Below are 22,917 nucleotides of genomic sequence, written 5' to 3'. Positions count from 1 at the left end.
CCAAAGCGAGCAAAGGCGATGCGTGGGCTGGGGGGGGGGGGAGCCAGGAGGTAAGTCACCTGAGGTATTTTTAAAGGGTGGATGAGGGCTGGAGGGTTATTGACCCATTCCACCGGTCTGTATTCCCTTTCCCCCTAGAACACTTAGGCTACCTTTTGTTAATTTTTTTCTCTTGCGCGGTGATGATCCAAAGTCATCTGGATCCTGACTCGTGATAGATCACCTAGTGATCTATCCCGCTGGCTACCCAAAAGGACCCGGTGGGGGACAGGTATGGCAGAGACGCGTGAGAGAGTTTCTGGCTTGGCTAAGGGGGACCAGGGGTTTCGGGACCTCAGAAGGTCCGGGGCCCGACCAGGCGGGCAGCGGGGCAGCGGGGCAGCGGGGCAGCAGAGCCGCGATCAGGGCCCGGTGAAGCCGCTTGGCTTAGCGGGAAGGATGCCGGAATGGCCCGTGGGCTGCGGGCACTGAGGAGGAGCGGGGCGGCCCCCCGGAAACTCACTTTCTTGCTCAGGTAGAAGAACATCGTGGGAACCCAGAGCGAACGGCCGAAGCGGGCAAAGCCCGCCGCTGGTCACCGGTTCGCCGTCTCCAATTCCGAGTACCAGCGGCTCTGGATGGCTCCCGTCGCCCTGGCAACCGCCGCTACCCCGGCGCATCCGGGGCGCGAAGAGGCACTTCCGGTGTCGTCCTAGCCCCTGACGTCGCGCGCCTGCGCAGGCTCTGAAGACCCGCCACGGCACACCTGGCATGGCTGTGCCTCAGGTGTCCTTAGTGTCAGTACAAACAGGAAAGGTGCCCAAACCAGTAAGGTCACCAGGATCTGGTGTTTTGTAAGCTCCACTGTCCCATCATTCATAAAAGGAAAAGTCATTTATTGCACTTGGTATCTAGTGCCATCGGCCAGGCGGCGCAGATGTGCGTTTTGAGGATTGGTTGCCTTGTGCTTTGGGGCATTGCAGGGCCCTCTGGGCAATCTGAAAATAGGAGACTCTGTTTATTTTGTTTGGGAATTTTTAAAAGAGCTCCTTATAAAAGGAAAACTATGAACTTGGGCTCATTACAGCTACAGTTGCCATTGAGGTATAGCCTCCCTTTTTAAAATATTTGAGCTGTTTAGTGTCTTCTCCCCTGGGATAGACTTTTCTGTAGATACCATTTTTGATTTATATAATCTAGCGTGTACTTTATGCGGCAGCGTTAATTTCCCCACTTGGAGTTTTTCCCCTCCCAGGCAAATAATCTTTAAATCTTTTGATCCAGGTCTGTTGTCTCACCCAGCACATACTAGAATTAGCATGTACTAATTCTAAATTCTAAATTCCTAGTCTGTTTCCCATCAAATCTGAACTCCTGCTGGGGTTGTGGCTCAGTGGTAGAGTGCTCACCTAGCATGTGTGAGGCACTGGGTTCCATCCTCAGAACCATATAAAAATAAATGAATAAAATAAAGGTATTTTAAAAATCCTGAACTCCATCTAAAATCAGATCCCTGGCTCTGGATGTAGCTCAGTGGTAGACTGTTGACCCAGCATTCAGGAGACCCTGGGTTCCAAGTCCAGCGAGACAAAAAGAAAAACAGATCTTTCCTCAGTCCTGAAATGTCTTACTGTGGTGCCCCACTCTAAGTCAATCGCTTTCTGAATCAGCTTTCCATGGGCTCTGCTTTCCATGCTATTTTAGATATCGATATCTATGATGTTCTTATTCTCTCAGAGTCCAGTTGTGTCCAAGCCATACCAAATCAGGTCTACTGAGGAAATCTTTTCAAACTTAATTCCTATCCCATTCAGATATTTGTTTTCAAATGTTTGGCTAGATTTCCAGCATTAAACAGTAAACCAGGAGCCTATGATATAAATCAGTCATAGAGTCATAGACTCATGACACAAATCAGTATTATCTAAGCTAAGGATTTTCACTCAGGTGGTCAAGACATGATACAATGAAACTAGTTGCTGTGAAGCTAGTTTTCCCTCTTGAAAACTCATTTCTCTCTTTAAATAAATACCTTTCCTTCCTTGCACATGAGTTCTAATTATTCCTTCCAGTATTTCTTTGTGATATATCACCATGTGTAACCAATTCTATGTTCAGATATATTTGAAAAATATGGTAGCTCTACATCATTTCCTTTCAAATATTTTGAAAAAATGCAATAGATAATTCATATATGCTGATTTGGTATTTATTTTTCATTTCTTTAAATTTCATATGTTAGGTTTACATCTGTAGGTTATATTTGCTTTTCAGGAATTTATATCAATGTAAACTTCATCATTATTGTACCCAAATTTTGATATTTTCTATTATCCCTCTCCCACACCATAATGATTAAAGCTTTTCTATTCAATCTGAACTTAAATTTATAGACTCAAGAATGTGAGACTGCAATAGCCAAGTTATGGAACCAGCCCAGGTATTTGTCAACAGATGAATGGATAAAGAAAATGTGATATGTATACACAGTGGAGTTTTATTCAGTGAGAAGGAAGAATGAAACTGTGCCACTTGCAGGAAAATGGATGGAATTTGAGAGCATTATGTTAAGTGAAATAAGCCACATTCAGAAGTGAAGGGTCATGTTATCTCTCATTTGTGAAAGCTAGAGGGGGAAAAAGGGTCAGAGTGTGTCATGAAAACAGAAGGGAGACAGCAGAGTAGAAGAAGGACACCAGGGGAATGAAGGAGGGAAGGGAAAGGGGAGATATAGAGGAATTAAATTGACCAAATTGTATGAATGAAGGTATATATGAATATGTCACAATGAATCCCCCTATTATGTACAATTGTAATGCACCAATAAGAAATTTTTTAAAATAACTAAATGAACTAAAAAAATTCTTAGGTATTAAAATATAGTTCATAAGAAAGAAGTTATATGGGACAAGTAGAATATATATAAATAATGCATTTGTAGCATAAATGGTATAAAATTTCAAAAAAATTTAAGCGTGAGATTAGATTATAGGAAGAATATTAATACTCTGTCCTTTGACAAGAAGCTGTTATATTCAAATAATTATTCAATTCAACATAAATAAATGTGTTCAATAGACAAAATTAATGTGAATTAACAAAAAATGGTCATGACATTAACACATAAAGATAATAACTTTTTATTATTAAAAACAATTCAAACCAAGAAAGAATTGATTGCTACACAACTTTAAAGGACTGTTTTGTTCTAAAAGTTTAAGCTGTAGAGATAAAGTATACGTATCAAATATATAAGTGAAAAATGTTATGCTTATTACTAACATTTAAAAAGACATTAGATTTTGTTCCTTGTTATATCAATTCTACAAATATATCATGTTATCAGTTGATCCTAAAGGAAAATGATAAAATAAATTTAGGACATTTTGCTCTTGGTAAAAAGTTTAGCACCCTAAATTCACAACTAATGCTCTTTAGTCATGCATTTCTAAGACCAGAATGAATTAAAAATTGCATGTAATATTTACTTAATTAACTACTTTTAAATATGTGTATTACAATCCCTTGATCAGAGTTTCAATAATACTCCTGCAAAAATTAACAAAAAACAAAAAGTGTTTAACAGTTCTAAATTATATTAATTTCAATTTTAATTATATGAGCTTTTCATGTGGAAATACTGCATACCATTTGCACTCTTGGTAATAAAATGGTTTATTTTAGAAATATTATTAAGAGAAAATATATCTTAAGTTTCCATTGTGAATATGATTATCTTACTAATATAAACATTTAAAATTAAATGGCTCAATTAGTAGATAATTTTAAAAATTGAACTTTTCATTCTACTTCCTACCATTTCACAGTTAGAGCATAGAAACACTAAAGTTTGCCCTTAATAAGAATATGCACATTTATCTCCTTGGAAAAATGATACCGATTCTCCAGAAAATCGTCATACTATTTATCTGGCAATATTCAAGCATTTATAATGGCAAATAATTAGCAAGAACATTGAAGATACGAGTGTGCAAAAGTATATTAATTGCACCAAGTTTTCTACACTTCCACATTTTGAGCAATCTAACGATGTACTTGTCCATATTCATTTACTTGCAGCTTCTGCAAAATGTCATCAAGTAGCTAGTTGTTAAGGCCAACACCATTTATTTCTACACATTAGAAAACAAGCACACTTTTAAACACTTTTACACAAGATAAAAGAAAATTGTGTCCTAGTATAAGTGAGGAAAAAGAACTAGACTATTTTCTCAGCAAAAGTCTCATCTAACACTCAGAAGTTCAATTCTTTTGAGATCTTGATAAAGTCAGACCACTGCAGTGGTCTTCAGATATTTTTGCTCATATGAAATTCAATTGGACAAATACTTATTAGTAAGATGGATAAAGGGAGCAACATTTATGAATTCTTGATTAAAGGAATTATTGGTCCTCTGGAAATTTTGCTTTTCTAGAAAAAGCATCTTATTAGATTCAGGGTAAGAGAGAGGTGTGCTTTTCTTGTGTAGTTAGGAAAATGGCAATCCTGAAATGGAAGATGAGAAACGAACATGCCAGCAGATTCCAAGTAGCATCTTGAGCAAGTGAAGTATTTGGAAATTGATTCAATTTGAACTGAAAAGTCTCCATACTCTTTAAGTTGTACCAAGATCTGAATTCCACTCCTCTAAGGTAGCAGAGACAGAGTAGTTAACTTGAGCTGGGCTGAGAAAAAGTACTTTTTCTGTTAGTATTTTCAAGTGTTGGTTTTGAAAGATCCTAAGACAGTATCATGTTACATTTTAAAATCTGTTTTTTGAACACCTGGCTAGCCAAAGTGTGGAATCATGAAATCTGAGATATCACACCTCATCAGTCAGCTGATTTGTTCTGCACAGATGCAGATTCTGAACTAAGATGGCCATATAAAGGAAGCATAGGATAAAAACCTCATCTGTTGAGTAAGAGCTCAATTTGGAGCATACATGCCATGGAAAAGCACTAAGAAATGTAATAGTTATGCAGCTTTTACATGTAAATATAAATGGTCTATTAAAGTATTTTAAAGAACCCTAATTGAAAAAAAATGTATATTATTGCTGCTTATCTTAAAACAACAAATAAGGCCCTTGCCTTCGTAATGTCCTAAAACATTTGGCTCATTTGTAGTACTTTCACTGGCTTCAAGAAGAAGCAGAAAACCTTCTGGAAAGGATATGTTTGGTGTTCAGTCTCTGGAGATAGGAGCTGACCTTCTCCTGGTAAGCTAGTGTGGCCTCACACCCACATGCATCTTCAGTAGAAATGAGTCTCCGTGCCTCTTCAATGGCTACAATGATAGCACATAAAATGTTATGGATACCTAAAGTATAAAAAATCAGGAAATATACAACTCAATGTTACCTTTTTTTTTGGGGGGGGGGGGGGTTGGTAACAGTAATTGAACCCAGAGGAGTTCAATCCTGAGCCACATCTCCAGCCCTTTTTGTTGTTGTTGTTCTGTTTTGTTTTGTTTTTTTCTGAGACAGGGTCTTGCCAAGTTGCTTAGGGCTGTGCCGAGCTGCTAAGGCTGACTTTGAATTTGTGATCCTCCTGCCTCAGCCTCCTGAGCCACTGGAATTCAATATTACTATTTTTAAGACTTATTGAAATGCATTTTCCAGGAGGTAAAAGGATATAAAAACAAATGGAAGAGGAGAAACTACTTTGGAATAATGATGTCATGGAAATTTTTGTATTAGGAGATACAAGGGAAATGTTTATAATTGTCAAAGTCAGGTGATGATTATATGAGAGTTCATTAAATAATTCTTTATACTTTCATGATTATCAGAACTCATCAACAATATAAAGAAAATTTCTTTTAAAGATTGTATAGGAGGTACAGAGACAAGACAATCTTCTTCTGGTACTGTGTCCTCACTAATAAATGAAAAGAGAACAATAACTCTCCACTTGTATGGCCAAAGTACTTCAAAGGTTAAAACCAGGTTATACCTGATTTTCTATACAGGACTTTTAATTTATTAAATGGTTTGATGAGAGTTCTAGTTTTTACCCCAAAATACTTTAGTATTACAAATTCAGATATATATTGACATTTAAGTAAATGTGAGAGATTAATAGAGGTAACTCTATTTCTTTCTGTGATTCTGTGAGGCAAACATTCCTGTTAAATATTACAGCCCTTATAATTGCAAATAGAAATAAGCATAACTTCCCAAGCCCGAAGATTGCTGTCTAATCTTCCAAGTGAAACTATTGCCTGAGGACAGAAAATGCTCCTTGGCTCCCATATTTTCTCTCATCTTCTACAAAAATGCAACATAGGCCTGGGGGACCATAAATTCACTTAATTAAATGCAATCTATTCACCTGTCTGAATCCTATTAAAACCTTTTGGGACCATCCGGCCCAAATCCCATCTTAATCAGCCTATTAATCAATCAGTAAGCAGAATATATCTATTGAATATCACCAACATGCCTATCATCCCTGTGCAGAGTATAAAATGGGTACATATGATACATATCCAATCTCTTGCCTAATAGACTCTAAGCTCTGGTGGGGGTTGGGGGTCTGCCTCAGTGTGATATTCTAATTAAAATTCTCTATAGAAAATTGCAAAACAGTGATGTAGCAAATTTGAAACTTGAGAGATAGACTCATTCACAATAGCATCTAAAAGAATAAAATACATAAGCGTGGTGTTTTTTTTTTTAAAGTAGAAGACATGAACTCCATGTTAATGGATTGGAAGATTGTTAAAATGGCAATACTTTCCAAATTTGATCTGTAAATTCAGTACAATGCCTATGAAATCCCTGCTGACATTTGTGGAGAAATTGACAAAATGATCCTAAAATGTATAGAGAAATGTAAGGGACCCAGAATAACCAAAACAATCCTAAAAAGAAGAAAAAAAAACTGAAGAACTCATACTTCCTGGTTTCAAAATTCTCTACAAAGCTACAGTAATCAAGGCAGTGTGGTATTGGCAAAAAGAGGGCATGAGGATCAATGGAATAGAACTGAGACTTCAGAAATAAACTGTTTCATTTATGGTCACTTGTTTTTCAACAGGGTACCAAGACAAATTAATAAGGGAAAGAATACCTTTTGAACAAATTATGCTGGAAACCTGCATAGCTATATGAAAAGAATAAAGTTGGACACTTACCTCACACCATATGTGTGTGTGTGCATGTATACACATGTATATATGTAGCTCAAAAAAGACCATAGACCTAAACAGTATTTAAGGAAGGAAGGAAGGAAGGAAGAGATAAAACTAAAAAACTCTTAGAAGAAAATACCAGAAGTAAATCTTCATGACTTTGACCTGTCAAACAGTTTCTTAGGTACAATAACAAAAGCATAAGATGCGAAAGAATAAATAAATTGAACTTTATAAAATTAAAAGCTTCTGTGCATCAAAAGACACTTTCAAAAAATGAAAGGGCGGGCTCGGGTTATGGCTCAGCGATAGAGTGCTCGCCTAGCATGTGCAAGGCCCTGGGTTCGATCCTCAGCACCACATAAAAACAAATAAATAAAATAAAGGTATTTTTAAAAATGAAAGGGCAATTCATGATATAGGAGAAAAAAATTTAAATCACATCTCTGCAAAAATTGCAAATTACACATTCCAACTCAATAAAAAGATAGAAAATCAACTTTTTAAAAATGGGAAAAGGGCTTTCAATAGACATTCTTCCAAATAATTTATAAAAGTCGCCAACAAGCACATGAAAAGATGGTCAAGATCATCAGTCACTAGGGAAATACAAATAAATACAAAAAAAAAAATTGCCTTACCCCATAGGATGAATAAATTTTTTTTAAAAAAGATAGAGAGTAATAAGTATTGGCAAAGATATGAGAAATTAGAAGCCTCATTCACTACTGGTGAGATTCTTAAATGGTGTAACCACTTTGAAAAAGAGTCTGGCAGTTCTTTAAAATATTAAACATAGGGCTGGGGTTGTGGCTCAGTGATAGAGCACTTGCCTCACACGTGTGAGGCACTGGGTTCAATTCTCAGCACATCATCTAAATAAATAAACACCCATCAACAACTAAAAATATATATATTAAAAATATATATTAAATATAGAGTTCCATGTGACCTAGCAATTCTACTTCTAGGTATATACTGCAAAGAAATTAAACCATATGTCCACACAAAGACTTGTATACTAATTACTGTTCATAGCAACATTATTCATACCAGCTGAAAAAGTGGAAATAAACTATTCATCAGCTGATAAGTGGATAGGCAAAATGGGGTATTTCTATGCAATAGAATATTATTCAGCATTGAAAAGGAATAAAGCACTAATGCATACTACAAATATGGATGAATCTGGAAAATAGCACACTAAATAAAAGAAGCCAGTCACAAAGGCCACAAAGCATACCATCCATTTATATGAAATGTCCAGAATAAAAAAATCCATAGAGGTAGAATTAGTGCTTGCCAAGGACAAGGGGCTGGGAGGAATGGGGGAGTGACTGATAATGGGTATAGGTTTCTTTTAAGGTTGACAAAATTTTCTATAATTAGATAGTGTTGATAGTTGCCCAATTTTTGAAATACTGAAAATCAATGCACAGCAGTTTTTGTTTGGGCATGTAACTCAGTGGTAAAATGTGTGGTTAGCATGCATGCAGCCCAAAATTTGATTCCCAGAACCAAATACCAAAAAGAAAAAAAAAGAATAAATGTTGTGATAAGTGAATTACCTCTCAATAAAAATTGTATAGGAAGGAAGAAGGAAAGAAAACGAAGGAAGGAAGGAAGGAAGGAAGAAAGCTAGCGAAAAAAATGTAGATATAAACATTAGAGCTCTACACCTAGAAAAAATGAACCAAGACTGACTCAACTTTTCAAGCCTTCAATGGTCTCCTCTTTTTTCTAAACATACACACACACACAGTATTTACTGTGTGCCCTTTAGTTAACATTTGTGTTATGCTCTCTCACAAGGTTAAAATGCCCCTACTTGGAATTCCTACCTGAAATTTGTCTCCAGTTTCTTCCTCAGAATCTAATAGAGTACAATTTGTTTAACAGTAGCTCCATAAACTGCTGATGGAATAAATACATGAACCTTAAAAAAATAAAATGAGGTGACAGCCTAAACCATTAAAAAAATTATGCTGAATTCTCAACTTTCCAGGAGGGGAAATTTAAAAAAAAAAAAAGATTGATTTTTCTGAAAATTACCCACACTTACTCAAGTTCTAGAAACAAGCTGATCCTCATTATTCTTGCCCTTCATAAGAAATTGATTCATACTTTATTTCAAATGAAATAATACCTTCAATGAAGAAATGTCTGCTGAAAAACTACTTTGTGTACTGTGGTACAGATAAGATCACCACCCTTGGGGTTGCTAGAGGATAAAACAATCTGCTAGAGGATAAAAACACACAGTTACCAGGGGCTAGAGGAGTAGGAATGGGCAGTTATTGTTTAATGAGATCAGGGTTTTAGTTTGAGATGATGGAAACATTCTGAAAATGGATAGTAGTAATGGTTGCACAGCAATGTGAATGTGTTGAATGTCAGTGAACAGTACATTTAAAAATGGTTAGAATGGGCAGGGCACGGTGGTGCACACCTGTAATCCCAGTGGCTCAGGAGGCTGAGGCAGGAGGATCACAAGTTCAAAGCCAGCCTCAGAAACAGTGAGGAGCTAAGCAACTCAGTGAGACCCTGTCTCTAAATAAAACACAAAATAGGGCTGGGGATGTGGCTCAGTGGTCACGTACCCCTGAGTTCAATCCCTGGTATCCCCCCCAAAATGGTTAGAATGGTAAATTTTGTGTTATGTATGTTTTACCATAATTTTAAAAATCAGACTTAGGTAGAGATAGTAATTAGAAAAAAGAAAGAGAAGAAGTTGGAATCAGATCGTGGAAGGTACACTGGCAGAGGAAGGTAGTGTTTCCTGATGTAGGCAACTGGAAGCCAGTGGAAGATTCTGGCCAGGAGAACGGTTCATAACTTCAGATGGAGAGAGAACAGCTTCCTCCTAGATTTTCCTACCCAACAGATTAGGCTTGAAGGGCCAGTCTTCACCTGAACATGTCTTCTTGTCCTCGTTCAATGTGTAGCCAGGAAAACAGTCGCAGTGGTAGGAGGCTGCCCCGTCACTCACACACACGTGCTGGCAGCCGTGAGTGCCCAGAACACACTTGTTTTGGACTAACCAGGAATAGGGCAGGAGAGAAACAGTCACACATTAATTAAATATGCAACTAAAAACAAACACTGGGAGAAATAATCTTCAGTTTGGTCCCGCCCAGTGCTGAGAATGAATCCTTCAGCAGTCAGCCACAAGCCCCACATTCCAGCAGAAAGCCTCCTTCCCTCTCCACCTCCCATCCCTGTGGCTCTCCTTTGATCACAGACATTCCTGCCAACCCCAACAGCTCCCCACCATCTTCTGCAATCTAATGCTGCTTTCTTTTTTCTTCCTGTAGCACTAAGTCTCAATTATATTCCAGAACTTACCTTGGGCATTTCTGGTGACTGTCAACATCTCCAGTATCTCCAGCTTATCATGGATCATCACCAAAAATAATCTATTAAGGACCTTATTGAACTTGGAACTAAGTGTGATGCTACACAAAAAGTATTGCATTGAACAAAGACCTGCTGTCTATAGCTATAAAATGGGACAGAAAACAATAACCTGGAGACACATATGAACACACACACACACACACACACTTACAAACACAGAGAAAAGTGATAGCAACATTATTAATAACAAAGGTGATAAGTATGACTGGACAGTGAAGTATTTATTATCTATCAGTAAGTAGCATTTCAAGGATGAAGACAGTTTGCCCAAATTTAAGTGGAGAGCAGAGGAAAGTGCCACATCAGTCCCATGTCCAAACTGGCCCAGGACAAATGAAAATGCAACTCCCCTTTAAAAACCAAGTAAGTTTTCCTGGAGACATGGGTTCTTCCTCTGCCATGACAGGGACGAAAGTGTTTTATTTGTTCCCTTCTAGCTCCCCTCTTAAATCCTTTTTCCAAGCTCAGAAACCTTCCATGGCTTACTATTGCCTAGAAAATAACTTTGCATGAAATGCAAGGCCCTATGAAATATATTCATAAAGTGCTTTTCCGGTCTTAACATGGATATTCCCCTCATCGATACAATTTAGATTTTTTTTTCAGCAAAATACAAAATAGGAGATGACTCTATTTTCCCCTTATCCTAGCTTGGCATTTACTCTACAGATAGATACTGGATCTGCTTCCTGCTCTGGCCCTGACTTGGGACTCCACATCCAACCTACAAGCCTTCCTATCACCCAGTGCAGGGAAAGCAGGTCCGTGGAGACATCTGACAGTCATGTAGACCAGCCTCATCATGGCACTATTCCTTATTACTTTAAAACACATGTATACTAACTCGCTCACAATTCTTTCTCCTCCACTCATCTTTGCTGTCAGGTTCTTTGTACAATGAGACAACGTTCAAAGTAACCCTGGGAACACGCGATCAAACCCTGTCTCTACTACTTACAAACCAGGTGACCTGAGCAAGTTTTTCAAGCTGCCTATGCCTCAGTTTCCTCCCAAAGTTGCTATGAGGATTAAAGGCATGGCTTTGTGTATAAAATGCTTCAAATCATGTGCAGCCCACAGAAGGTACTGAAGAATGCTGCCCACCATTATCTGGGAGCATTACCTCAAGAGAGGGAAAGTTAAACAAGATCTAAAAAACATTCAGTATGCCAAAACGGGCACTACCTCGAGAGCTTGGAATTTCTCTCCTTTAGGACTGTTCTGACATTTATGAATGCCACCCTGTTCTGCCAGTGAGCCTAAATCAAATTAATGAGGATTAGCAGTTGTGGTAGGGCTCATCAGCCAAGTCATAAGGCTCAGATTCACCGAAGATTGATCAGCTAGACACTGTCAGGGAATGTCCAATTCAGACTTCCTGGAAGATCTGTGTGGGTCTAATTCAGGCATTTACAAAGTCTCCTTTACTAAAACGATCCAGCTTTAAGATTAACGTTACAGAAAAGTTCCAGGCCAAGTTTTAACTGGAAAAAGATCAGTTCAGCCTATCACACTAAATAGTTACTGTCCAACCGACTTCCTCTAAAGGCTCCTATTTGCTTAAAAGGTCCCCAGTGTACAGGGCTATAAAATTTTCCTGGATAAGGATCTAATATTTAATTAGCTTTTCTCATATCCCCCACTCCCTACGCATTTCCAGTAATTTTCTGAAGTGATCTATGTTTGCAAAAACCAGTGAGCTCACCACCCTCTGAGCATGTGTGCCTTCATCCATAAGCACGACAGAATGCCTGAACCCGGTCGTGCTTTAAGTTACCACTAAGAACTTCTCTCCCAGCAAATTGCAAGTCAATTTCACCACAATAGGAAGAGTCAAATATGAAAGAATTTGTTGAGTAGACTTTACCTGAACATGTTTTCTTATCCTCATTCAGAGTGTATCCCTCATAACATTCACAGTGATGGGACCCATCTCTGTCATTCACACAAATGTGCTGACAGCCATGGGCACCAACAGCACATTTGTCTTGAGCTGTCAGTGGAAAATCCAGGAAAAAAGGAAATAAAAAGTGAAAGAGTCTTTTATTACCCATAAATAGAAACCTTCTTATTTGCAGCTAGAAATATATAAGAGGAAAACTTATTGGAGGCTAGTCAAAGCTGTCAGTATTATTTGCTCTAACTAGAAGTTAGCCGAGTTAAATAAAATCCTGCACACACATGATAATTATTCTCCAGTCTTCCCCAGTTCCTTTTCAAAAGTCATCATCATTGAGTTTTTATAATCTAAGATTCTCATAAATATATTCTAAAGGATTTCCTTTTAGGTTTACTGTATTTACCCCATTCTAGAGAGATATGAACAGTTATGTGACTAATTACATTAGATATGGAAAGACAGAATTAGAATTTGAAAAAATTGTAATTCAGCCCTTTCCTGTTTTATTTTCTTTTTTTATGTATCTTTTTGCAGTACTGGGGAATTGAGCCCAGGCATGCTCTATCACTGAGCCACACCCCCAGACCTATTTTTTATTTATTGTATTTTGAGACAGGATCTTGCTAAACTGCTGGGGCTGGCCTAAAACTTGCAATCCTCCTGCCTCAGCTCCCCCAGTCTCTGGGATTACAGGCATATGCCACCACACCCAGTAAACCTTTTCTCTTTTATAAATGAGGCAAATAAACAACAAAGAGACCAGTTGATTCAGAGCAGTATGGAACTCAGGACTCAAATTTTCATTCAACGCATTTACCTCTGTACTAGTAAGTTTTAAACTATTTTTTATTTTTAAACTTTTTATTTTGAGATAACTTCATATTTATGAAAAACTTACAAAAATCCAAATAGTTGCTGTACTTTACCTTGCCTCCCCAAATGTTAACAATTTACATAACTCTAGTATGATTATCAAAAACATTGATATGATATGATTTACTAATATGTATAGTTTTTCAAATTTTGCCAATTGTTCTACTAAAGCCCTTTTTATGATCCAGGACCCAATCTAGGATCCCACATTGCATTAAGTTGTCACATGGTCTTAGTGTCCTCCAATATGGGACATATCCCCAGTTTGCCTTTGTACCAGAAAATTATTTTTGTGAACTAAGAATGTCTTGATGTTTGATTTTGTGTGATGTTTTTTCATGGTTCTGAATTTTTAAAAAGAATACCACAGACATGCTGCTGTATCCTCGGTACAGGATGTCAACTGATGCATGATGTCACCGTGGTCATCACTAATGATACTGGCTCTGATCACTTTGATGACTTGAAGATGGTGGTGTCTGCCAGGTTCTCCACTACAAGGTTACTATCTTTCCTTTCGAAAGCAATAAGTATCTTGTGAGATGTTATTTGGTGTTAAATTACTAAATTGTAGCATTTGGAAGGAGTGTGAGGGCTGGGTGGAGAAAAGAACTGAGTCTCACATTCACAGGTGATACATACACATTACTATTTCTAACCCTTCCAACAAGACTTGGAAATGGGAGGGGGAAAAAAAAGCCCAGGTGACAACAGAGAAAAACAGTCCAAGTGCAGGGGTGGGACTTGATGCACTCAGTCGCAGTGCCTGTGACCCAAGTTCCAACACTGGGTAGGCAGGTAGACATGTAAGTATGTAGCAGCAGTACAGGCTCCTCCCCACTTACCTGAACAAGTCTTCCTGTCTTCATTCAAGATGTAGCCTTCGCGGCACTCACAGTGATAAGAGCCAGTCCTGTCATTCACACAGATGTGTTCACACCCATGAGTGCCGAGAGCACACTTATCAATAGCTGCCAAATGAGGAGCAGAACAAATGTGAACCCAGGGAGAGTAGGCAGCAAGACCTACTTTTACAGACCTCACTACACAGAGCTAACAAAGGGGGCGGGGCTCCAGGAAGGGAAGTGGCAGATCTGGAACTGACTGGTATTGGCTTTCAGTAACAGACCCTCCGATGTGGGTTGTCTTTTCCCTTCTTTGTGTCTCAATTTCACATCTATAAAATAAGTAGGTTGAATTCAATGATCTGTTTTCTTACTCTCAAAAACTCTTTTCTAAGATTAAAAAGAAGAACCTAATTGCCCTTCTTCATCAACTTCGAATATTCATGCCCCAGGTACCTGAGACCCTCTCTAAATTTTCCTCTACTTCTAGAATTCATGAGCATCTATGGTCAGAGAGAGGAAGGGGGAGGCTGGTATCCAATTAGAAACAATCCGGGAAAAATGCCAAAGCCACAAAAGGACCAAGAGTTTAGGATCTTTATCATCTTTCCTGTCTCCCTTGTTCCTTTTCAAGGCAAATCATCCATGAGCAACAGTAAACCAGCCAAAAGGCAGTTAGGTAGAAAAGGTGTCAGAGTCAAAGCACAAGGCCAGTCCCACCCCAGAAGAAGAGATCCCAAAATAACAGGATCGTCAGCCGCTGTCCCCCGAGCAGTCTCACCTGTGCACGTTTTCTTGTCCGCGTTCAAGGTGTACCCTTGGCTGCACTCGCAGTGGTGCCGGCCCTCCCCATCACTGACGCACACGTGCTGGCACTGGTGCGTGCCTAGCGCACACGGGTCCAGGGCTGTGCAGAGGAAGTCGGGGCCCTCAGCGTCAAAAGGTAAAAACATTTCAGATACTTTCTCACGTGCTAAGAAGGCATTGCTCAGGCTGGGCTTGTGGCTCAGCGGTAGAGCGCTCCCCTAGCACGGGCGAAGCCCTGGGTTCGATCCCCAACACCACATAAAAGTAAATAAATAAATAAAGATATTGTGTCCAACTACAACTAAAAACTAAATATTAAAAAATATATATACTTCAAAAAAAAAGAAGGCATTGCTCTTTATTTCACTATCAAAATTGGTTATTTGTTGTCTGCCTCTGGCTTACTAGAAATACTCTTAAACTAGAAATGTTACTAACTTAAAATTACAGACCTTGCTAGAAACTCTCTCAAAGGAGAAAGATAATTTTGGAGCCCGAGCTGAAGCCAAACACTTCCATCAGTCAGCTGCCTTGATGTTTTACTCAGCTTATCCACATTCCTATGAAAAAGATGTTTGCTTCCCAGCCTCAAGAGATGGGGAGAAGAGTAATGAACAGTGCTGTGAGCGAGTTGACCCATCTAAGCCAGAACTTGGTTTGCAAGGGTTCCACATTTTGTGTCTAAACAGAATTCAATGCAGGCATCCCCCTCAGCCGGGGACACACTCTCACTAGGGTCAAAACACATATTTTGACGTGCACACGATGGGAGCAATCTGGGTAACTGCTTTCTAAACATGCAACATGGGTTCTTGAGATCAGGTATCTACGTAGGCAACTTGGAGACACTGAACTCACATGATAAATACAAACAGGTAAAAAGAAAAGAACTAACTGAATGAAATTATATGAGCTTAATGTCCTCTCCAGCTTTTTGCTCCTAGAGCCATTTGTATCTCATTGAATTTTTTTTTTCCTAGCGACATGTTCTGAAAGACGAATCAATGGATTTAGTCACTTCTGAGGAATCAAGGAGGCCCGCTGGAGAAGGCTGGCGCTCCTGTGGCAGGTAACCCAGCCTCCATTGCCCTTGGCAGCAGGACAAGGCTAATATTTTCCCAAGAAGGGCCTTTTCATGAAATGATCTTTCCAACCCGTTGACTACAACAAGCTGCCCCTCAGTCTTTTTTCCATAGAGAGGACGCTCCCCCGACCCCAGAACAGCATGTCTTTTGTACCAGAGGAAAAGCTTGCCACTCACCACTTGTTACTTTATGGCCTTCAAGCCCAACCCCAGGTGCCAGCTCTGACACCCAACTGTGCCACAGAGCAGCATCCTGATGCAGCAACTCTCACCCGCAAGCTCGGGGGTTTTCCTGGGAGAAAGAAAGCCACTTTCTTTTTGGAACCCAATGAATACCAAGTAGATACCACCAAGGCCAATGACGGCCTGAGAAGGCACAGTGTCCCAGGACAGGAAAGAAGAGGAACCCAGCCAGGTCTGGTTGAGATGAGGCCAAGCTTCCCCCAGACCAAGGCTGCTGCTCTCGTTTCCCAGCTAACTGGTGATTGCTGGGCTTCACGTCAGTTTAGATATGAATCTCCTCAAGATTTACAATTGCAATTATTGGCTCACTTGCTTGTCTCACCCCCAACCCCAGAATGTTAACTGATGGTTGGGAGAACTATATTTTTTGTCATCAGTTATCAATAAATGCATGCTGAATAAACAAATGTGGAATAAATTATATAGCAAAAAAAAAAAAAAAAGTATGTATGTTTAGAAATTCACCTGAACTAGAAATCTGTACCCACTTTCTTGGGTGTTTTCATAGAGAGTTTCAAAGACTATTCTCCAAATGATAATAAATAAAACACGAGCCCCACAAATCATCATTCTGATCAGATCAGTGACTAAAAATAAACCCCAGCCCCAGATGATTCATGCTGACGCATCTGGCTGTATCATGCTAAAAATCCCAATGAAATTAGCATGTTCATATTCAAACTACATCCTAAAGGAATAAAGAAATAGAAAAATAAAAGAATGTTGTTGTTGTTGTTGTTGTTAGTCTTCTTCTTTCATCCCTCAGCTGAACCAAAACCCCAATCTTCCTGGTCCCTAATCCTCTTACACCACACAGAATAGCCAAAGAAAGAGCCCAATCTGAAAACAAGTGTTCCCTAACACTGTGCACACTGACAGTAACATTGGGATATAGTCCACTGACCCTCCCAGGACAGACACTGCTCCCTGTTTTTCTACAGAACAAGCAGAGTTCTGTTAAATCTGGAGATGGTAAAACTGAAGAAAGTACCTGGGAAAAAAGTGTACTGGGGGATGGAGACAAGACAGGCATCTTGAGGTTTCCTCCACCCCACCCCATCAGGGAACAGCAGGATTATTTATCTTGGGTATTTCTAGACCTTCACATTTCTAATGCAAACATGAAGATTTTATGAGCAAACCAAATATATAATGCAGCTCTATATTTCTAAACCAACGTCGTGTGTTTAAGTTGGTAAAAAACACCAAAAAAGCACTGGATGCATTTAAGTTTTTCATAAATGTCCACCACCACCACCACCACCCCTCAAAAAAAGGGGTGAAAAATGTCCTTTTCTCTGGGAACACAATGTCTGAAATGTAGCATCCTTACTAGCTGGAAGCAAAGACTTACCAACTTACCACAAAAGGTTTCCTGGAATCTAGAGGAGAGTTTCTCAATGACCCCGTAGGTCTCCACATAGAACACATGCTCTTCCAGGGGCTCACTGGCCATCATCTTGAGGGACTCCATATCTGCCCTGTCCACACCCACAGCATAGAGCTCAATGCCAGATGCCCGGGCCCGGGCAGCCACCTCATTCACCTGGTCCTGGGGCCTCCCATCTGTCACGATGATGGCCACCTTAGGGATGTTGGAAGTGGGCCCCCGAGCCCCTGCCTGCACTGTGAAGGCTTCGTCCATTGCTGTCTGAATGGCCAGGCCCGACATGGTGCCTGTGGACAAGGGGGTGATTCGTGCTACCGCTTGTTTCAGGGACTGCTTATCTGAGTAGGTCTGCAGCTGGAACTCAATCTTCACTGTACTGGCATAGTTCACTAGGGCCACCCGTGTGTCAGCTGCCCCAATGTCCAGAGTGTCAATGATCCGGGAGACAAAGGTTTTCACTTTGGTGAATTCCAGGGGCCGTACGCTTCGAGAACTGTCGATGATAAACACCAAATCCAAGGGCATGCTCTTGCAAACACCTGCAAAGAAGAACATGGGTAGCAGAAGAGACCAAGCAATGATCAGATCACAACCAGAAATGGGACAATACTCACTCCTAGACAAACAACTCTGGGATTCCAGGAGGCCAGACAGAGTAGCACCCCTTAACCACAAAGCCGCCACTGCCTGCTACTTTCCCCAAGTTCATCCTCCCGTGGGTGTTTAAAGCATGACAGCTTTCAGAGTCCCATAGTGAGAATTCACATGAAGATGTGAAGTGTCCCCATATATCTACCTATAAGCTGACTGAGCTCTGAAATTTTGCTTAGAAATCTGATTAAGGTTTTGCTCTCAAGGTTCCTTGTGACCCCTAGGAATTAGTAGATCCCAGCCATGTCCTGGGCACCATGGCTATCTGAGGCAATGGGAGTTGAGTGTTCCCAAACTGTGTAAAAGGCCCTCAGATCCAGCCTTACTGCACAGTTCCCTGCCCAGGCTTGAAGCAGTGGCAGAATTTGAGGCAAGGCACTCTGACAATCTTCTAGTAGCTTCCTTCTTCAATTCCATTTCTAGGGGATGAAAACTGCCCCACAGTAGCCCTAAAGTCTCCCTCCATCTGGTCACCCATTCATTCTTGTTTTGGTGAGCTTTGAGTTAGTTGAAGATAGTGGGATGACAACTTAATGTGATATATGCCTCTTGCACTCCCTAATTTGAGCATGTCTTATTGTTTTAAGGAGCAGAGATTGTGACCTGGCATCTATTCTAGTACCTACATCACACTCACATAGTTACCTCTCATTCACTTATTCATTCACCATTTTTTTTTTTTTTTTGCAGTTCTATTCAAAAAAGTCCTATGCAGTCCTATGAAGCCCTGGGGCTAAAAAGGCAGATAAGCCAGATTTCTCAATCCTCACTGTTTACTGTATTTTTTCTACACAAAAGTACCTGGCACACTGTAGTGACACAAATTTTAGTTTTCTTATTTTCTTTCCTAGTTTTTTCTACATCCTTCAACCCTATTTGCACATCCCTCTCCCAGTCAGCAAAATCAAGTTCACAACTCAGGACTAGATAAGAAAGAAGCCAGTTATTACACTTCTTTTTCAAGCCAACACCAACACATGCTCATGCATATACAACACACACATGTAGTCCTAAGTGGAAATGAAATCTTTGGGCATGAAGTGTAAATCAAGGTTCTTTACTTTTCTAACAAAAAAAGAGATGATGCTTCTCTAAGAAGGCAATTTATTACTCAATGAGTTGGGAAGAAAGGTGGACTCAAAATAAACTCTTAGGCCAAGCTGTTTATGGAAGAAAAAACCTTGTCTAGAACAAGGATCAAGTCTATGTAGTTTTCATTCAAGAGCTAAAAATTATCCTCTTGGCTTTCCCCTCTGCCTGGAGGTATTCAATTAAGAAAGCAGCACCTTTACTTTCAATTATAATCTAGGGATCACAGGGCACCAAGACAATAACCCTGTGAAGTTGTTCAGAGGTTGTTTATATTGTATACATCTAACAGGTGAGATGCTGAGATTCAGGGAGGAGTGAGAACTAGACAGCAGTGAGAACCAGTCAGGACTCAGGTTTCCTGACTTCCAGCAGCGGGGCCTTCCTGCCACACCACGGCTGCTCCCTCTGAGGCAACGTTTTCCACCATTAAAAAAAAAAAAAATCAACATTATCTCATATACCTAGAAACGTCCTGCATATTGACTTTGAGCCACCACCATGAAATATGCTGTGCGTCATGTATTTAGTTAAGTCAAAAGGAATTAAAAATCTCTCTTTTTTCAAACTCCTCCAGAATTTCACTTCATCCCTTCAGATTCCCATGGATTAGGGGCAAGGAAGAAGAGCTGTGTTGCAAATCCTGTCTGAACAGGGGTCAGGTACTTTTACACTATTAGAGTAAAAAGAAAAAAAAAACCATGATGATGGAACCCTGTAATTACCATGCAGTGGTGTCACTTGGATAAATCATGGTTCTATTCTTGTAACCAGCATACATGATTCCTTTCTTCTCCACTGAATCCTTATTGGGGGGAGTTATGGGGGTGTGGTAGGCAGAATAATGCATCCCCCGCAAAGATGTCTAGGTCCTTATCCCAGGAACTTGTACATATGCTACTTTTCCTGGCCACGGGGACTTTCCAGGTATGATGAAAGAGCTTGGGATGGAGAGCTTATCCTGTATTATGCAGGTGGGTCCAATATAATTACAAAGTCCTCTAAAGACGGAAGATGATGGCAGGACAGGGGGTGCAAGTGATAGAATGTGAGAAGGATTCAACCTACCATTGCTGGCTTTGAAGAGGGAGGAAGAAGGTCATGAGCCAAGGAACATAGCAACCTCTAAGAAGCTGGAGACAGCAGACAGATTCTTCTCCCCTAGAACCTCCCAAGGGATAGGGATGCAACCCTATTGGCATTTTGACTTTAGCCCAGGGAGATCTGTCAGACTGATGTACAGAACTCTAAGATAATAGTGTGGGTCACTGGGTTGGTAGCTTAGTGGTAGGATAGCTTGGTGGTAGAGTGCTTGCCTCACATGCATGAGGCCCTGGCTCTACACACACACACACACACGTGTGCCCCGCCAGCATACACAGAGTGTTGTTTTAAGTCACTAAATTCATGGTTATTTGTTGCAATAGCAATAGAAAACTAATAAAGGAGTCTTTGGCCAGGGTAGCAGGCAATTCTGTGACCAGGTTCCTTCCTGATTTGAACCCCGTCGGCAAGGGGCACTAATTGTTTTTTGAGTCTCCCTCCCAATGACTAAATAGCAGCAATTTGATTCTCAAGAAGAAAGTGAATATCTGAGTCTCCTAAAATGTTTTCATATTCACAATATCACCAATTTTTGACAATTTTTGTTAGAAATAAAAGCCCATAGCAAATTCATGGCAATTCTTGGTTGCTAAAAGGAGAGAATCTGGAAGAGGTGTAGAATGTGGTGTTTATTCAAGAATTACGCTTCAAGATCAGGTTTGAATTACAGACAGGAAAGATTCAAGGCAACTTAGTGGGGAAATGGTCACCCAGTGCAGAATCTCACCGTCCCCTCCAGTCCCATCCGAGAGGGAGGTGAGCTCTAGAAGCAACACCACTTCTGGAAAAAAGGCTTTGCCAGCAACCCCACCTGGAGCAACCAGCTGGCTACCAGCCGAATTTTACCCCTGTGAGCCCTGGCCCCTCTTTTGCCATTTCAAACATGAGAGTAATGCAAGAAAGAGTCCTCTGAATTCCTTCTCAACATATCCAGAAAGGAGGGGATGGGCAAGGCAAATGAGCCTGGTAGGCAGCATTGCTGGCCAGATGAGAAAGGACACAGAGAAAATGGTTTAAACAGCCTCTTTCAAACAAGACTGATGCTGGACTTCTTGGTAATGAAGCTAAAATCTTATGTAAACCATATGAAGAGCTTGATAGGTTGGAGCAGTGGAAAGAATCCTCACTTGGGATTTCAGGGACCTGAGTTTTATTCTGAGCTTTGACACTGATCTGCTGGGTCCCTTCGCTTTGATAGGGGTTACCCTGTATCTTTCAGGGGCTGTGTCAGATGATCTGCCAGCTTGGCTGAGCTAGGAACTTTGCTGTTTCAGGAATCAATTACTGACCAAAAAGAGAAATAGAACTGATTGCTAAGACTCAGTGTCTTGAGGATCTAAGAGAGTTCAGGTTGGGCCCAGTCAGTTTGAGAACACCTGGTCATGGACAGGAGAACAGGGTTGAGACCAGAATGGTTTCAGGCATTCAGGTGGCTTCTCTGGGTCCCTTATTGGCCTCACACAGCACCCCAAGACTTCCTCTCTGCTAAATCCCGGATTCCACTGAGGCAGCTTTAGGGCTGTAGGATAGAATCATCCACAATCCTGGAATAGAAGCAGAGGAATTTCAAGAGAACTAAAAGTAGAATTCCTGGAAGGCTTGGTTCCACTGAAGGGTCGCCTTAAACCGAAGTGGGAGGCAGTCCCAGCGCTGCCTTAGCTGCTACCCGATGCTCCCTGCCCAAATCACAGGGGGAGTTTGAGCTTCAGGAAACCCAAATTCTAGCCCGGACACATAAGTAACCTTGAGTGTCTCCCTTCCTTTTTCTGCATCTCAGCTTTTCGGCACAGGATTCTCTGGGACCGGAATTCTTTCTCCCGCACCGCTGCCCGTCTGAGGCTGAGATGCAAGACACTTGCCAGAGATCCGAAGCTCTCCTTCGATGCCCGGCTCCGCTGCCCACCCCCGTCCTCCCATCCGCGGCCCAGGCTCTCGTTCCCTCTGTCCTGCATTCTGCTCTCTTAAGCTGTGGGCCGTCTCCCGCCCCGCCCCTCTGTACCTGCGCCGCGATTCCCACCTGGCTCGATGGCTCCGGAATAGGGCGCGCGGGTGGAAGCGGGTCGGCGCCCGGGGCTGCCGGCGGGGCCACGAGTCCCCAGCCTCCGGACGCCCGGGCGGTCCAGGGGACCAGGGCTGGCGGGGGGTGGCAGCAGCAGCACCAACCAGATCAGCAGGAGTCCTGAGAGGTGGCTCGCGGGGGTCAGGAGCGGCATGGTGGGCTCGGCGGGCCTGCAGGTGCGTGTCTGCCGAGTGAGATCCGAGCCTTCTGGGTCAGTCGGGGTCCTGCGACCCGCGCAAAAGCCGCCAATTTAAAGATCCCGCGCTTGCGGCCCCGCCCCTCCCGCCCCCGGCCCCGACGCCAGGCGAGTTGGGCCACCCCTCCCAGAGCCAACAAGG

At 41.1% G+C, this 22,917-nt stretch overlaps 2 protein-coding genes across 3 annotated transcripts in view; both read right to left on the bottom strand.

Annotated features, from left to right (window-relative positions):
- Wdr35 (WD repeat domain 35) overlaps nt 1–667 on the bottom strand; it is a 60,941-nt gene extending 60,274 nt beyond the window's left edge. For both annotated transcript variants that reach the window (XM_048804764.1, XM_015479945.2), the window contains exon 1: nt 503–667. In XM_048804764.1, coding sequence (XP_048660721.1) covers nt 503–526 — 24 coding nt within the window. In that variant the 5' untranslated portion in view covers nt 527–667. The remainder of the gene's footprint in view (nt 1–502) is intronic.
- A 2,501-nt stretch (nt 668–3,168) lies between these two features.
- On the bottom strand, nt 3,169–22,859 carry Matn3 (matrilin 3). The gene is made up of 8 exons (XM_048804763.1): nt 22,538–22,859; nt 17,649–18,215; nt 14,934–15,059; nt 14,153–14,278; nt 12,402–12,527; nt 10,028–10,153; nt 5,159–5,269; nt 3,169–4,079 (listed from the first exon to the last, which is right to left on the bottom strand). Exons 1-8 carry the CDS (start codon nt 22,731–22,733, stop codon nt 4,024–4,026), a joined length of 1,434 nt encoding a protein of 477 aa, XP_048660720.1. The 5' UTR covers nt 22,734–22,859; the 3' UTR covers nt 3,169–4,023.
- Nucleotides 22,860–22,917: the final 58 nt, after the last annotated feature.

The sequence above is a fragment of the Marmota marmota genome, unplaced genomic scaffold (assembly GCF_001458135.2).
Source record: "Marmota marmota marmota unplaced genomic scaffold, marMar, whole genome shotgun sequence".
Classification (NCBI taxonomy): domain Eukaryota; kingdom Metazoa; phylum Chordata; class Mammalia; order Rodentia; family Sciuridae; genus Marmota; species Marmota marmota.
This window is presented reverse-complemented; position numbering and strand designations above follow the sequence as displayed.